Consider the following 17,970-nt stretch of genomic DNA (forward strand, 5'->3'; position numbering starts at 1 on the left):
CCTCCCACAATTAATCCGAACTTCTGAGTCCCTCACCATCTTCAAGACCCATCTCTTCACCTCTGCATACCCTTGGTCCCATGTCCCCCTCCCCTTTGCATTCTGTCTTACTACTCTATTTTGTTTTGTTCTTGACTCACCATGTAAAGCGACTTTGAGTCCTTGAAAAGCGCTATACAAATAAAATGTATTATTATTATTATTAATATCCTGTACCTGCCTTCTCTCCATAAACCCCTGATACCTTTAGCCACAAGGGCCACATCTAATTCCCTCTTAAATATAGCCAATGAACTGGCCTCAACTACCTTCTGTGGCAGAGAATTCCAGAGATTTCCCCACTCTCTGTGTGAAAAATGTTTTTCTCATCTCGGTCCTAAAAGATTTCCCCCCTATCCTTAAACTGTGACCCCTTGTTCTGGACTTCCCCAACATCGGGAACAATCTCCCTGCATCTAGCCTGTCCAACCCCTAAAGAGTTTTGTTAGTTTCTGTAAGATCCCCCCTCAATCTTCTAAATTCTAGCGAGTACAAGCCGAGTCTATCCAGTCTTTCTTCATATGAAAGTCCTGACATCCCAGGAATCAGTCTGGTGAACATTCTCTGCACTCCCTCTATGGCAAGAATGTATTTCCTCGGGTTAGGAGACCAAAACTGTACACAATACTCCAGGTGTGGTCTCACCCAGACCCTGTACAACTGCAGTAGAACCTCCCTGCTCCTATACTCAAATCCTTTTGCTGTGAATGCTAACATACTATTTGCTTTCTTCACTGCCTGCTGCACCTGCATGCCTACTTTCAATGATTGGTGTACCATGACACCCAGGTCTCGTTGCATCTCCCCTTTTCCTAATCGGCCACCATTCAGATAATAGTCTACTTTCCTGTTTTTGCCACAAAAGTGGATAACCTCACATTTATCCACATTATACTGCATCTGCCATGCATTTGCCCACTCACCCAGCCTATCCAATTCATTTTGCAGCCTCCTAACATCCTCCTCACAGCTAACACTGCCCCCCAGCTTTGTGTCATCCGCAAACTTGGAGATGTTCATTCAATTCCCTCGTCCAAATCATTAATATATATTGTAAATAGCTGGGGTCCCAGCACCGAGCCTTGCGGTATCCCACTAGTCACTGCCTGCCATTCTGAAAAGTACCCGTTTACTCCTTCTCTTTGCTTCCTGTCTGCCAGCCAGTTCTCTATCCACATCAATACTGAACCCCCAATACCGTGTGCTTTAAGTTTGTATACTATTCTCTTGTGTGGGACCTTGTCGAAAGCCTTCTGGAAGTCCAGATATAACACATCCACTGGTTCTCCCTTATCCACTCTACTAGTTACATCCTCGAAAAATTCTACAAGATTCGTCAGACATGATTTACCTTTCATAAATCCATGCTGACTTTGTCTAATGATTTCACCACTTTCCAAATGTGCTGCTATCCCATCTTTAATAACTGACTAGCAGTTTCCCCACTATCGATGTTAGACTAACTGGTCTGTAATTCCCCGTTTTCTCTCTCCCTCCCTTTTTAAAAAGTGGGATTACATTAGCTACCCTCCAATCCTTAATAATATTATAGTGAAAATGTTTAAATGTTTGTGAGATACCTGTATTAAAATATAAATTAAGCAATAAGTGCACTGAAGGAAATATTGGTCAATTTACTAACTTACTTGGTGGGTGTGTCTCTTCATGATCTTGTTCCCGTGTATCTTTGTAATCCTTTTCAGCCATCTAACCCTCAATGCTCTCCTAATGTTGGTATCCTGTTCTTCCCCATAGGCGTCTGGCACCCTACGGGTCTCTGTCTGCTGAGGTATCAGTCTCAACAATTCTCTCCCTAAACCTCCCTTCCTCTTTCTTTCAGGAAACTTACAAATAAATTATCTTTTTGAAAATTCCTTTGGGCATCTAACTTTAAATCTGCTCAGTAGCATATTGTTTTCTGCTGATTGGAAGCATCTTAAGAAAATTTGCTACAATAAAACTTATTTATAAAAATATTTTGTATCTATGTTCTAAGTTTGGAAGTTATTTGGAGGCTTAGGGGTCTACATGTATATAAAATAATTATGTAGCTTTTAATTAAAGAACAAATTTACAGCCTTACAGCGCCAGAGACCTGGGTTCAATCCTGACTACGGACACTCTGTTTGTAGTTTGTACATTCTCCTCATGACCTGTGAGGGTTTTCTCCAGATTTCCACCGACAGTCCAAAGACGTACTGGCTTGTATGCTAATTGGCTTGGTAAAATTGTAAATTGTCCCTAGTGTTAGTGTGCAGGGATCACTGGTTGACAAGGACTCGGTGGGCCTAAGGGTCTGTTTCCAAGCTGTATCTCTAATCTAAACTAAACCATGTGGCTGATTGTAGCAGTGCAATGCAGAATAAAGTTTAACAAGATATTCAGTTTTAATGAAAATTATTATGGATTCTTTTTTAAACAGGTGACTGGTGACACTATTTATAATATATTAAGATTAGCAGAAGTAGAAATTGATAAAGATGAACGACCACTCATTCCTCACAAGATTAAATCAACAGAGGTAAGTTGACATAAATAAAATAGGCATTTTAATTGTTTTATGTCTGTCTTGTCATTAGGTTAGCACGTTTTGATACTGTTCTTTTACAGAATCCTCAGTTGTATTTAGGCGGAGTAGCAGCGTTATAGAATTGTGCACAATATTATTACACTCAATCATCTGAACATGAACCCTTAATATGAACTTTACCTGCAGTCCTTTACATTTGCCACAGAATAGCTTTGTGATGGTGCTTTTCTTGTCATACGTAGGATAATTTTTGACAAATGTGTTATACTTGAAAACGTGAGAAATCAATGATTTTGGTTTTGTCCTTCCCTCACCACCACTGCTTCACTATACTGATTTTAACAGTTGACATTGATGTGGCACACAGCACATGTGTCATTACTTGGTTGTTTAGTGGCAGCGCCATTGTTGGTCTCTCTAACCAAAGAGCTATTCTACTCATTTCCACTGAGCTTTCCTCATTCATTTACCCCTTGGCCTACTTATCTAATTATTTGTACAATTAGCTTCCTCGGCTGCTTTTATTGTCTTGTTGATAATCATCAAGTCAAGTATCCTTTATTGTCATTCAGACTTTTCAGTCTGAACGGAATTTCGTGCCTTGCAGTCATAACATAGAATAAAATAACAAAACGCACAATAAACACAGATTTAACACAGTCCACCAGGCCCTCCTCACTGTGATTGAAGGCAAAAGTCTAAAAGCCTTTGTCTCTTCCCCCCTTGTTCTCCCTCTGCGTTGAGGCGATCCGAGCTTCCGATGTTGTGACCCCGCCGGGTGATGGTAAGCAAGTCCTGCGGCTGAATCCGAGCTCCGCGAACGGGCCGGTTCAAACTCCGCGGCCCTGGACGGTCGAAGCTGCCACCCTTCAGTCCAGTGGACAAAGCTGTTGTTGCGGGAGCTCCGGAGAATAGGTCACCAACCTGTGACCTGCGAGCTCCCAACGTTGTTGTCCACTGGGCCCGCGGCCCAGCCTCCGAGGCTCCGAAGTCGGGTCGCTGCCGCCGCAACGTCGCCACAGCCCCGAAGTCGGCCAGCCTCGCTTTGGTAAGTCCTGGCTGGCTCTGTCTCCGGAGCCTCGAGGTCGGTCCCAGTTGGAGGCTGCCAGCTCCGCGATTAGGCCTCATCACAGATGGAGACGGGGGATACGATAAGAAAAGGTCGCATCCCCCCCCGAAGGATGAGACTAAAACCCCCCCCCCCCCCCACCCCCCCCCCCCCCCCCCCCCCCCCCCCCCCCCCATACACATACACAACTAAAATAAACTGAAAAACAAACTATGACAACGGGACGAGAAAACAAAAAAAAAGGAAAAACAAAGTCCTGTAGTCATACAGCATGGAAACAGACCTTTGGCCTAACTTGCTCATGCCCATCAAGATGCCCCATCTACACTAGTCCCATCTGTCTGTGTTTGGCCCATATTTCTCTAAACCTTTCCTATCCACGTATCTATCCAAATATCTTTAAAAATGTCTTGTTTGCAGAAGAGAGCAGGGTGTTAGTGAGCATTTTTATTGTATTATTTTAATTAATTATTATTTCCTTAAGACGTTAACCGTTTAAATTAAATATAGCATTTCTTTACATAAATCTTCCCATCTCTTGTCTTTCTTATTTTCTAATTGGTATATTAATTTATTATTTATTCTAGAAATGTGTGCAACATTGTCCATTATTAGCCACCCTATCTATCATATCTATATCTATATACTTTTAAAATTCCGTGGGTGTACGGCATTTTGATTTTGCCTTTGATTTTGCTGTTGATTCGTTACTCCGTGAACACCAGACGCAAAAACGCTGAGATTTTTACGATTTCGCTAGCGATTTTACTTTTACATTCGCAAATCCACTCCTTGGTCAATTATTTCCCCAGATTTTTAATAAAATTGATCACAAAACTCAATTTTTAAAATCTAATCTGCACTCAGCAGCTGCTGACGTCACAATGCCTACATGCGGACCAATCCAGGCCCATCTGCCTCCAGGCCCCGCCCCCCCCCCCGCCGCTGTGGATTAAAGGCGCAGAGAGATCGAGAAAGTTCTGCAGAACAAACATTCTACAGCTCCGTTCCACTGAAGCTTCGTTGTTCTACAGATCTTGGGGCAGCGACTCCTCACACTCTGAACCTTATCATCACTGTTGGCGCAGCTCGTGAAGCCCTGCGCGCTCATTCCAGCTGTGGGTTTACAGAGTCAGAAGCCGCTTCTCTTCATTTGGCAGCCCGGCTCTCCTCCACCCCCCACACTCCCCCACTGCCCGCTCCATGCCAAGTACGCTTGCGCCATGCCTCCCGCAGCTCAACTCCTGCCGACGCTCCGGCTCTGTCATGCTGGCGGAAGACACAGATCAGCAGATCCCCACTGCTTTTCGCCGTCCTCGCTGGCGGCCCGCAGGCTCACTCGGGATCACGCCCACCTGCCCACTCCCCACTCCCCTTCCCCCGTCCTCGGGGTCTGAAGCGCCGAGGATGCAAGGCCATGGAGCTGAGGCTCACTCTGAAGCCGACGGCTGCTGGGCAGCCCTACCCCTCTCCTCCCCACCAGCCCCCCCTCCCCGCATCCGCACGTTGGGGGAACAGACCCAACGGGTCTGCACTTGGTCTATTGCTCATTAAAAATCAACTGTTCAGCATGGGTCAGGAGTCAGACATCAAATACACTGCTGCCAATGGCTAGTTAGGAATGACAGGTAGGAGAAAACTAGCAGCTGGAGGAAACTCACATGGGTAGAACATGCAATCACCGCATGTTGGATAGCAATATGGTGCTATGAGCTAATGTGGGTTGTGGTGTCAAGGACAATGCCGGGTTCAGCAGTGATCACACTGACATTTACAATAGGGTGAACTCGCATGGTTTATACTATTTTCAGTGATAACAAAGTCCAGGACGACATGGTGGCAATGTCTGTCGCCGTCAGAGCCCACGTGAGTCATGATGTTGGTGATCTCTAGCTTGGGCCTGGTCATCGAAGGAGGAGGCGTGACAATCTCAGACTTCTTCCCGCAGTTTGCCCCTGCCTCGATAAGATTGATTGATGGTACAGGTATCCTCCTGGCAGCTCAGCTTTGGGCTTAGATTTCATCCCAGCCCCCAGTCTTTGCCACTTTTGGTGTGTGTGGGCGCATTCCCTTGTTGTCTGGGCCAGGAAAAGGTTCTGGCATCTCAGGCTTGTCCCAGCCATTCAGACCTAGCTTCAGGTAGAGGGCTTTTTCCAGGCAGTTCAGTCTTGACCACATGATAACGCCGGTGATCTCGGTGCTGTCTCAAGACCAGCTTCATCTTGCTGGGCTCTCTTCATCGCTCCCCCTTTATTTTTCTTCTTCTTCCTTCCACTTTCAGAAACAGTATTGGTCCTTCATTTGGATTTCTTCTTCCAACTTGCAATTTGTTATTGTGGGCTTGCCCGCATTCTCAACCAGTATGGTGTCTTGGACGACGCCGGGTTCAACAATGACCACTGACTCTTGTAGTAGGGGGACCTCGCATGGTTTAATCGATTAAGAGTGGTAAGAAAGTCCAGGACCACATGGGGGCGCTGTCCCCCACCATCAGAGTACATGTGCAATGACATTGATGATCTCTGGCTTATCCCAGCAGCATAATCCTGGTTTTCGAAGGAGGATGCATGACGATCTGGGGCATCTTCCTGCAGTTCGCCCTTGCTTCGGGAGATGAGCCTGACGATACAGTTTTTTTCCTGGCAGCTCAGCTTTGGGATTGGAGGTGTGTGTGTGTGTGCGTGTCAGTCTGTTACAGGGATCACAGCCACAAACAAAGTGAGAGTGTCCTGTCCCACATTGGTGACAGACATTTAGGCTCCAAGAAGTATTGAGCAACAAAGGGATCTTGGTGTACAAGTTCAAAGATCCCTGTGGGTGCTGAGAGGTATGTGGGATCCTTGCCCCCATTAGCCAGAGCACCAAATGTAAGAATAGGGAGAATATGGTACAGCCTTACATGACAGTGCGAACTTCATTATCAAGTTCGCTGACGACACCACTGCTGTGGGACGTATCACTGATGGGGACAAGTCATAGTATAGAAGAGAGATCGACCGACTGACCAAATGGTACCAGCACAATAACCTGGCTCTCAACACCAGCAAAACCAAGGAACTGATTGTGGACTTTGGAAGAGGTAGGATGGGGACCCACAGTCCCGTTTATATCAACGGGTCGATGGTGGAAAGGGTCAAGAGCTTCAAATTCCTGGGCATGCACTTCTCTGAAGATCTCTCCTGGTCCGAGAACACTGATGCAATTATAAAGAAAGCACATCAGCGCATCTACTTCCTGAGAAGATTACGGCGAGTCGGTATGTCAAGGAGGACTCTCTCTAACTTCTACAGGTGCACAGTAGAGAGCATGCTGACCGGTTGCATCGTGGCTTGGTATGGCAACTTGAGCGCCGAGGAGCGGAAAAGACTACAAAAAGTAGTAAACTCAGTAGTAGTCATCGGCTCTGACCTCCCAACCATTGAGGGGTTCTATCGCAGCCGCTGCCTCAAAAAGGCTGGCAGCATCATCAAGGACCCACACCATCCTGGCCACACACTCATCTCCCTGCCACCTTCAGGTAGAGGGTACAGGAGCCTGAAGACTGCAACATCAAAGTTCAGAAACAGCTACTTCCCCACAGCCATCCTTATTAAACTCAACTCAAACAAAACTCTGAACATTAATAGCTCATTATTTGTTTATTTGCACTTTATCTGTTTTATTTATTCATGTGTGTGTATATATTTATATAATGGTATATGGACACACTGATCCGTTCTGTATTCATGCCTTCTATATTCTGTTGTGCTGAATCATGGGACACATGACAATAAACTTTCTTGAATCTTCTTGACATTGTTTTTGGATTTTGTGTGCAGTTTTGGTCGCAACACTATAGGAAAGGCATGATTGTGCTGGAGAGGCTGCAGGGAGATTCACCAGGATGTTGACAGGATAGATGGTTTCACTTATAAGGAATACTGGATAAGCTGGTTTGTTTTTTGGAGCAGAGGAAGCGGAAGGGGGGGGGACCTGATTATAGTGTGCAAAAACTGTTATGGGAACAGTTGTTTTCTGTAGAAAATAAGAAATTTATCCCTGTAGCAAAGTGTCTAAAACTGCTCCGCGATAGCGCTCCAGCACTGTGCCACCGCCGAAGCCGATGATCCGGCCATTCCCGACATGAGACGCCGCTCAAAGTCCGCTGGTAGGCCGCGAGGACGGGTCGGAGGTGCTGCCCGGACAAAAGCAGCCTCCCTGAACAGCTGGGGACCCCTGAAAAGTAGTTCCCCCCCTACCCCCCCCACCCCCCCCCCCCCCCCCCCCCCCCCCCCCCCCCCCCCCCCCCCCCCCCCCCCCCCCCCCCCCCCCCCCCCCCCCCCCCCCCCCCCCCCCCCACATAAAAAAGACTAGAGCTCCAGAACAAAACGACTTTAACTAATTAAACATTAAATAAAAAGGTGAAAAAAAACGGACAGCTGCAGGCTGGGCAGCCATACCCATACAGGACGGCTCCACCGCCCTTATCCTGGGACCCCTCCTCTCCATCCCGCACTGATCCCCATTCCCGCTTCTAATCAGTCCTCACTGACATCCCCTGTGCTCCCCTTCCCATCAACCCACCCCCCCCCCCCCCCCATCTATTCATCCTGCACTGAGCTCCCTAGCCACCTCGCATTGATTCTCCTGCCACTCCCCATCAATCCTACACTGGGCCACCCATTCATCCCTTAGTGACCCGCCCGTCCATTTATCCTGCCCCAATCCTCCCATCTATCCTGTACTGATCTCCCCAGTCATCTTTTACTGATTCCCCCCCACCCCCATTCATCCTGTACTGAACCCCTCATTCATCCTGTTGTGAACCCTCCATCCATCATGTAGTGATCCTCCCAGAATGGGGGTGATCAATCTGAAGTAGGGTCTCGACCCAAAACGTTGCCTATTTCCTTCGCTCCATAGATGCTCCCTCACCTGCTGAGTTTCTCCAGCAGTTTTGTCTACCCCCATTCATCCTGTACTGATCCCCCATCCATCCTGCACAGATTCCCCCCCCCCCCCCCCCATCCATCTCGTACTGATCCCACTGACACCCCCCGCGCTCTCCCTCACAATTTTACCTACTCCAACCAACACGCACTAATTCCCCTGCGTCCCCTGGTCAGGAGATGTTTCAGTTGAAATTTTAAAGTTAATTCTGAAGTGGGAATGATGGAAACAGTGTTTATCAACATTTTTTTTTTAATCTGTTTACAAACTGGGTATCTTCATTGCTGTTCACAACACGTACATCTAATCTGAATGTCCGGTAATGTGGTGTTTTGACACCTTTAAACATATTACCAAAAGAACATTTGCTGCATTTATGTCCTTTGGCCACCTCTTGTCAGTTAGTGTAACCTGTCAGATGGGTATAGTCAGTTTTAACAGCTATTATCATAAAATGCCTTTAGAAATTTATTTGCAACCTGTGGTTAGTAATGGAGAGAGATGATTGTTCGCCTTTTAACATAGGCGCGATCCTTCTCTCCCCAATAAGGTTGAAGAATACAATATACAAGAAAAACCCGATTATTCATAGTGCTTTACGAATTTGGAGACAAGTAAAACTTATTCTTAAATTAAGAAATCTATCTCTTCTTTCTCCAATAGCTAATAATCCGTCGTTTAAACCATCTATTATAAATAAAACGTTTATCCACTGCGAAAGACTAGGTTGGAGATTTGTACGAAATGGGAAACCATTTATCATTTCAGAAATTACAATCCAAATAAAATCTGAAAGGTAATCAATATTTTAGATATCTTCAAATTTGAAATTACTTGAAAAAATATACCCACGAATAATAGGAATTAAGTTAAAAAAATTCTCAAAGACAGATGGGAAAAATATCTTCTATATGTACATAACTATTCGATTAATGTAAGACATATTCTAATCCAATTTAAAATACTACATAGACTATATTACTCGAAAACTAAACTGAACAAAACTTTCCCAAATGTATCTCTCATCTGTGACAAATGTTTATCCCAAGAAGCAACTATAACACACTCCTTCGCCTCTTGCATAAAACCCCATAAATTTTGGAAAGAAATCTTTGAAATCTTCTCAAAATTATTAAAAACAAAACTGGACCCCAATACAGAATTGATTATTTTTGGAACAACATGTGCCTGCTCTGAGCTATCAATATTTCAGATGTTTCTTCAACTACGGCTTGATAATGGCAAAAACACATACTTAAATTTTGGAAAAATGCATCTACCCCAACGCTCAAAATGTGGATCACAAGCATGTCTGAGACGCTACATCTTGAAAATATGAGACACGTCTTAGCAGGAAAATCAGAGCAATTTTTAAAGATATGGTCTCTTTTTATTGATTCATTACAAGTATAGTATGGTGCAACACAACTCTGGAATTAAACCGACTCACGATGGGTGTGGTGAAAAATGAAGCAGGTATATCGACACATAAGGGTCTCCTGGACTGCACTATGCTAGTCTAGGGCTTTACACATCACTATTTCTTTCACTCTCTCTTTTTCGTTCTTTCTCTCTCGTTCTATTTTTCTCTTGTTAAATTTAAAATAGAAGATGTACATTAAATGTATTTTGTCATATTCCACGGTCTATACTACTGTACATTGCTTCTAATAAAAATACAAATTAAAAAAAAAAAAAGAAATTTCCTTGCAACCTGTATATTTTGTTGTGGATAAATTAGGTGGGATGCGAGAGTGTTTCTGTACCAATAGCAATAACGACCCATGCTATGGCCATGTCATGATAATTTTCGGTCCTTCACAGAAAACATTCTTGCATCAATCTAGTGTGCATGGTTAAGCATATATGTTACCATGGTCCAGGATTTATTGACACAAGTTGTTCATACGCTGAATAATCCAACCACATTTTTGTTTGGAAGTGGAAAGAAATAATAGAAATTGCATTAATTACAATGTGTAACAAGAGTTGAGATGCTGTATTATAATTTTGCTGCATGTCATTGTGGTATATATGATGTCTTGATTGGTGAATATGTTTGGTTTGTGACTTTATTTAAAGCAGAAATAATATGTGAATGCTTCATTGAGCATAATTCCGACTGGTAACTACGCACTTCGTCTGAGCACATTATCCCATGCGACATGCAAGCCGTCTTAAATGACCACCTAAACTGTCATTTGGCAACCTAAAAAGCTGCCTAGGTTGCCCGGCTCGCAACAGGGGAAAAAAAGTTAAGTGAGAGCCCTGCTCTGTCAGCATCTTAATCGCTCCTTGTGGTCACTCCACCTTGTGGAATAATCACAACAGGCAGATAGGATGCTTGCAAGGTGTGCAGTCGCAAAAGTCAAGTGTAACTTTGGGCATTTCATGAGTAGCGAACATTGGGTGCAGGTTAGGTTGAGTCCATTCAGCCAATTATTATTATCATTATTAGGTTGTTTGTGGAATAGTGAGTGGTCCCATTTCAGTGGCCACAAAAAGTATGTTTGGTTTGATATGCTTTTAGAGTGTCCTGATGTCGTGAAGTGAGCTAATCAAATAAAAGCCTAGCTTTTCCTTTTCTCCATTGTTTTAAGGATTGACCAGCCCCAATAAATACGTTAAATGTACATAAAAGTAAAAATTCACTGTTAACAAATAATTACTAACGTGAATATTTGCCAACATATTTTTCCAGGTGCTGCACAACTGCTTTGATGATATTGTTCCAAGAATATTGAAAAAACACAAGAAGGAGAAGCGTGATGAAGAATTGAAAAAACCTCATTCGAAAGGCACAAAGTAAAACCAATATCTTATCAATATGTGAAGTTGGATGACTTCATATTTTCTAGTGAACGACGGATCAGATTCAAAAGGATAAATATCCTATACCTGTGTTCAGTTGACAATTTTTGTCATATATATCTTTTTTGGATGAAATGTTACAAACCCATTGCTGTAAATACTCTCGCTAACTGTCAATGTTAATCATAAATAATTATTTGTATTTTTGAGCAATGTACATATTTAAAACCCTTGATCTTAGATGAAATGTTTCAATTCTACTTTACTTCCATTTAAGATATAAAGAAGTGAGTCTATAAATAGCTCTAAATGAAATTATAACCAACATTGCTTTTTTAGTTAGTCCATTGGTGTAGAAAATGTTGTCTTCAACTTGCATTAAACTGAAGTTTGTGGCTCTATTGAAGTTGAGTAGCAAAACAATTGAAGACAATGCCAGAGATCCTGAAAACAAAACTAATCAAGGATGTGCTTTGTTTCTGAATGAAAACAACAACAAAATAATATTGATTTCCTGAATCAGAAGCTAGCTCATCACGTTTCCCTGTAAATGTTAATTTTTCATTAAATGTAGCAGCATTTCTACAGTTTGACACCTGGGCTGGATTTTTATAGCAATGGTTTTGTAACATTTTATCCAAAAAAGGATAAATGGTCAAGTTAGGTTATGTTGAAAAATGCTGAACTTCTCTTGGCTTTCTAATTCTCAGACAGAATCAATAAGAAGTTGGCACAATATTCAACGGTTATAAATATTTTTGTTAATTATGATGAAGCTAGTTGTTTTCATTATCCCAGCAGTCATAGGCATACCAACAAACCCAGTTACACTGATCTCTGTTCTTGGTAGGTCTGTTAAGTCTGGAGATTTGTTGAGATCTCCAGAATTTGTTTTGGAGTATTTCAGAGTTTTATCGAAATTGAAGTTAAAACAGCTTATCAAATCAAGTATAATTTCAATAGTACATCGAGAATACATAAGGACTGCTACAATTTCAGCTTGATATTTCTTTTCCTGCCTTGTTGTAAATATTTCACCAATATGGTTTTGACTAATATATTTTTGCTTTATTGGATTTATTTCAAATGTTACCTTTTTGTTTAAATGTCTTCATTATCAGAGGATGTCTAGATGGCATTCAACGTAAAATATGTTTTAGTTATGTTGTTGAATCTTCTCTAGTTTCACTTGGAAATTTAAAATTAGAGAAAGCTAATCTCTGTTGCAGAACAAATTAATGCTGACATTTTAAAAGCAACAGTTGAGGAAAGACTGCTGTTAATCTGTAGGTATCTTGTATATGAGAGGCAAGAAGGTAATTACATTATATTGTATATAAGAACATATCCAGATTTTATGTCTTTAGATAGAGGATGCAAAATAATCCAATCCCAGCTGTTATCAGGCAACTGAACCAACCAACTCCCAAGCTACTATCTACCTCAGACTATCTTTATTCACACTTTACTGGACTTTATCTTACACTAAACATTATTCCCTTTACCATGTATCTGTGCACTGGATAGTTTGATCATAATCACATATAGTCGTCCCACTTACTGGTTAGCATGCAACACAAACGTTTCACTGTACCGTAGTACATGTGACCATAAACTAAACTACTGGTAAATTATGTAGATAAACCAACCACTCTATTGCTCAAAAAATCAAGCATGTAGTGCAACATTAGTTTGGTCTATATTATGTAGTGTCACTGGAAAATATTTCAAAGCTTACCATACTTGCAACTTTTCTTCTGTTTTTTCTAAACTTCTAAATCACTATTAAGGTACCAGGAATTGCAGCAGAGGGGGGCGGGTATTTGTATTGAAGCAGGTTCTTGTAATGCTGGTGTAATCCATTGCTGGTGTACACTTCAGTCAGGCCTACATTAAGTTTAATCTTGCTCCATGCATAGGCATTTAATAAAATCTCTGACATTGAGCGTTCTTGCCAATCACACTACTACTTTCAACAATTATCTAATGCAATCCTTTAGTGAAAAAGAAACAGAATCAGGACAATGTTCTCTTTGCAACCTCTCTTCACTGATGCAGACCCATGATTTATCTACTCTCCATATGCTGTACACAAAGCGAAAATACCTTTTAGTGTGACAATAATTAAAGCAGATTCTATTGCGTTGGTAATTCACAATCCTTCACATGTTTAATGCATCTTTCCAGGTGCCTGTCAATTTCCACACCGATATCCTTTAGCAGAAGTAAGTCATGTTTCAAAATATGCCAGCTGCCAAAATGCATTGGTTGGTTTATATTTTCCAGAAATTTCAGCTTGCTTTCCTTTGGCGAAGAAGCAGAGGAGGAAGAGGAGGAAGTAAACAGAGTTAGTCAGGTAATAATTTACTTTTGCATGGTTTGGTATTAAAAGTATGTTGGCTATATCATAGGCAATGTACTTGTATAGTTTGCTAGCATTTCACTTTGTCTATTAACCATATAACCATATAACAATTACAGCACGGAAACAGGCCATCTCGGCCCTACAAGTCCGTGCCGAACAACTTTTTTTCCCTTAGTCCCACCTGCCTGCACTCATACCATAACCTTCCATTCCCTTCTCATCCATATGCCTATCCAATTTATTTTTAAATGATACCAATGAACCTGCCTCCACCACTTCCACTGGGAGCTCATTCCACACCGTCACCACTCTCTGCGTAAAGAAGTTCCCCCTCATATTACCCCTAAACTCTGTCCCTTAATTCTGAAGCCATGTCCCTCTTGTTTGAATCTTCCCTATTCTCAAAGGGAAAAGCTTGTCCACATCAACTCTGTCTATCCCTCTCATCATTTTAAAAAAGACCTCTATCAAGTCCCCCCTTAACCTTCTGCGCTCCAGAGAATAAAGACCTAACTTATTCAACCTATCTCTGTAACTTAGTTGTTGAAACCCAGGCAACTTTCTAGTAAATCTCCTCTGTACTCTCTCTATATTTTGTTGACATCCTTCCTATAATTGGGCGACCAAAATTGTACACCATACTCCAGATTTGGTCTCACCAATGCCTTGTACAATTTTAACATTACATCCCAGCTTCTATACTCAATGCTCTGATTTATAAAGGCTAGCATACCAAAAGCTTTCTTTACCACCCTATCTATATGAGATTCCACCTTCGAGGAACTATGCACGGTTATACCCAGATCCCTCTGTTCAACTGTATTCTTCAATTCCCTACCATTTACCATGTACGTCCTATTTTGATTTGTCCTGCCAAGGTGTAGCACCTCACATTTATCAGCATTAAACTCCATCTGCCATCTTTCAGCCCATTTTTCCAAATGGCCTAAATCACTCTGTAGACTTTGGAAATCCTCTTCATTATCCACAACAACAATATTGTCAAACCTATTTCTTTTAGACTAATTCCTCTCAATGAAGGTAATTTCTGTACTTTCTGCTAAAGACTTAATTTGTTTTCTGACTACCCTTACTATTTTACATTTCAATGATTGTGGGAGCTTGTCACTTCTTCCTCCATCTCTCTGATGGTGTTAAAAAGATAAAACAAACCCGCAGATTCTGGAACGTGCTGGATTAGCTTTGAAGATGCCCTTTTCCTGTTACTGTTTATTGTGATTAACAAGCATTCCCCAATCCATCTCTCAGACAATAGCAACACCATTAATCGCATTCCTTCTCTCCAATCTATTGCAGATATTTCATTTGTTCTCTTTATTCTTTGCAATTTAAAATGCAAGGTCCTGCAGGAAGACGGTGAGATTAGCATAGGCAGGATAACTGAAGGATCCTGTGGGTTTACATTAGATACTGGTTGCCAACCTGTGGCCTGAGATTGAGATAAAAGTATTGAGAAAGTCCAGTCTTGATTCCTTACCGTGTGAAAATCAGGATGTAAAATGGTGGAAATTCTTAAGTTCTGTAGAGAAAGAAGTAGAAAAATGCAGTGCATAAAGAGGTGAGAGAGAAGCCAAGTAGAATTATAAACACAAGTCAAGGTAGGAATTGGGCTGAAGGGATTTCACTGGTTCTCTCGGTGGAATCATGAAATAAATTAATGGTGTCATTAAGGAAATGTATTTTGCTATACTCCAGAGATGGAAAGAATATACAAATATACAAATATTAATTGGAGCAAATGACACTGTTTGATTTAACATAAAAAGTAAGTCAATGGACATTTAGTTTCCACCAGGGAGAATAAACCAACTAAGTACTTAAGCGTATACTCAGCGACTGTTTCACCAAACACTTGCACTCTGTCCACCAAGGCCACCTGGGTCTTCGGTTGCGAACCAATTTAACTCCTCTTCCCATTCCCATACTGTCCTTTCTGTTCTGGGCCTCCTCCATTGTCAGAAGAGGCCGCACGCAAACTGGAGGAACAGCACCTCATTCTACTTGGGTAGCTTACAACCTAATGGTATGAAGATTGTATTCTCTAATTTTAGGTAACTAATCTACAAGCCCCAACCCTCTCCATGCTCCCCACCCTTTACCCTTCCGCTCCCTTCCCTGGGTGCACACACATTTCTCCCCTCCCTCTCCCATTCCACTTATATTCCTTCCTCTGGCTTCACAATTTGCACTTCATCTGCCTATCAAAACCTCTCCTCCCCTTTATCTATCTATCACTTGCCAGGCTTAATCCTGCCTCTCCTCTTATCCAGCATTCAACCCTCCCCCTCCATCTACCCCCATCCCAATCAGTCCGAAGAAGGATCCTGACCCCCAAAATATCACCTGCCCATGTTCCCCAGAGATGCTGCCTGACTGACTGAGTTACTCCTGCGCTGTGTGGCTTCATTTTTCAACAAAGTACTCAAGTGAGGTTAGATAACATAGTGTGCAATAGTTATTTATGCGGATGAACTCTATGCTTTAATTGCATGTACAATTATATTTCAATGCAGGTTATGTGGCCAGTTTAATTTCTGAAGGTATTCAAGTGTAGGGTGCGATTTGTTGCTCTTTGCACCATTACATATCTTTGTTTACTTTTGGAATGCAGCATGAAAACAGGCCCTTCGGCCCACCAAGTCTGCGCTGACCAGCAAACACCCCGTATACTAACACTATCCTACATACCAGGGACAATCTTTACCAAACCCAAATAACCTACAAACCTGAACTTCTTTGGAGTATGGGAGCAAACCAGAGCACCCAGAGAAAACCCACGCAGTCACAGGGCGGACGTACAAACTCTGTACAGACAGCACCCTGTCAGGATCGAACCCGGGTCCCTGGTGTTGTAAGGCAGCAACTCTACTGCTGCGTCTCTGTACACTTTGTCTTACGTATTTTTTTATTAATTGCTCACAATTCTTTTTATATTTTAAAAGTAAAACATAAATTGTCACTGCTGTTCACTTGTGTTTCATAGAGTATGAAAGGAAAAAGCAAAAGCAGTCATGATTTATTGAAGGATGATCCACGGCTAAGCTCTGTACCAGTTGTTGAAAGGTGAGTCCTGTGTTTTCCTTTTTTTAGCTCTAAGTCTCAGTTAATAACCTGTTTCTTTTAAACAGAATAATGTTGGACCGTGAACAGTTGAGATAGCTGCTCTTAGCTGGGAAAACAGAATGGAAATTACAGTGCCCCACCACTCAGAAGAGGAAATTTCTGGAGGGTTTGAAGGAGGATATGATTGCTTTGAGCTGTAGTACTTCCTTGTTGAATAGTATGACGAATTTCAGTAAAAAAATAGTGCGCACTTTGATCAAGTTTTAGATGTCATTGGTCTATACTCTTTAGAGGTAAATATGTATATTTTTGACTGTTGCATAGAATTATCAACATTGACTTTTGGAATAGTTTTATTTTAATGCTGATGTTGTATACATGGAATTATTTTTTTGTCTGCATGGAAGTCCCTCATGGTAGACTGATCAAGAAGATTAATGTAGATTGGCTATTTCATACTAGCCAATTATAGTGCTTGTTAGTAGTGACTCCGCCTAGTATGTGCTTTAAATTATCAAGAGCTTGCCTACGCTAGTTAGTATGAGTAGCAGCTAGGAAATGTAATGTCTGCAGATCCTTGCTGTAAGTAGATTTAATAAACATGTGTTGTATCTTTATATGTGTTCGTGTCATCTCATTACATGGTGTCAGAGAGTGAATCTTGCCCTCTCCGTTCATGTTTTTCGGGTTTTGTATTTTTAAAATTATTTTCTGTGTTTTCTGTATCTCCATCATGGCAAATTCGTGTTGCTGTCCGAATCCTCTGATCTATGACTCTGACATTGCTGAATGCTGGCGTCTTTTCGAGCGCGACTGCACTCATTATGCTTGCATCGTTCATCGCAACTGTTTAACTTGGCGGGACCAGAAGCAATGAATCATGCCGACAACTTCAACTTTAGCGCCTGCTGCTTTGGATGATAACGGTCAGGTCTGAGTGCCTGCTGAGACGATCGACGACCCTGTGGTTTTGCTCAGAAAGTTTAGAGAGCTGTGTGACCTGCCCTCAATCTACATAATTGAAAGGACCAAGTTTTATGCTCGTTTACAGCAGGTCGGTGAACCGATTGAATGTTTTATCAGTGACCTGAAGCATATGGCTGCATGCTGTCGATTTTGTAATTTATGAGATGAGCTCATCCG

The 17,970-nt window shown here is 42.0% G+C and overlaps 1 protein-coding gene across 1 annotated transcript in view; it reads left to right on the top strand.

The window, feature by feature from the left end:
* Window positions 1-17,970, top strand: part of cwc27 (CWC27 spliceosome associated cyclophilin) — a 205,910-nt gene that overhangs the window by 19,204 nt on the left and 168,736 nt on the right. The window contains exons 5-8 of the mRNA XM_055635029.1: window positions 2,462-2,560; window positions 11,269-11,372; window positions 13,665-13,734; window positions 16,748-16,827. Of these exons, the coding sequence (XP_055491004.1) occupies window positions 2,462-2,560; window positions 11,269-11,372; window positions 13,665-13,734; window positions 16,748-16,827 (353 nt within the window). The remainder of the gene's footprint in view (window positions 1-2,461; window positions 2,561-11,268; window positions 11,373-13,664; window positions 13,735-16,747; window positions 16,828-17,970) is intronic.

This window comes from Leucoraja erinacea, chromosome 1 (assembly GCF_028641065.1).
Source record: "Leucoraja erinacea ecotype New England chromosome 1, Leri_hhj_1, whole genome shotgun sequence".
Taxonomy (NCBI): Eukaryota; Metazoa; Chordata; class Chondrichthyes; order Rajiformes; family Rajidae; genus Leucoraja; species Leucoraja erinaceus.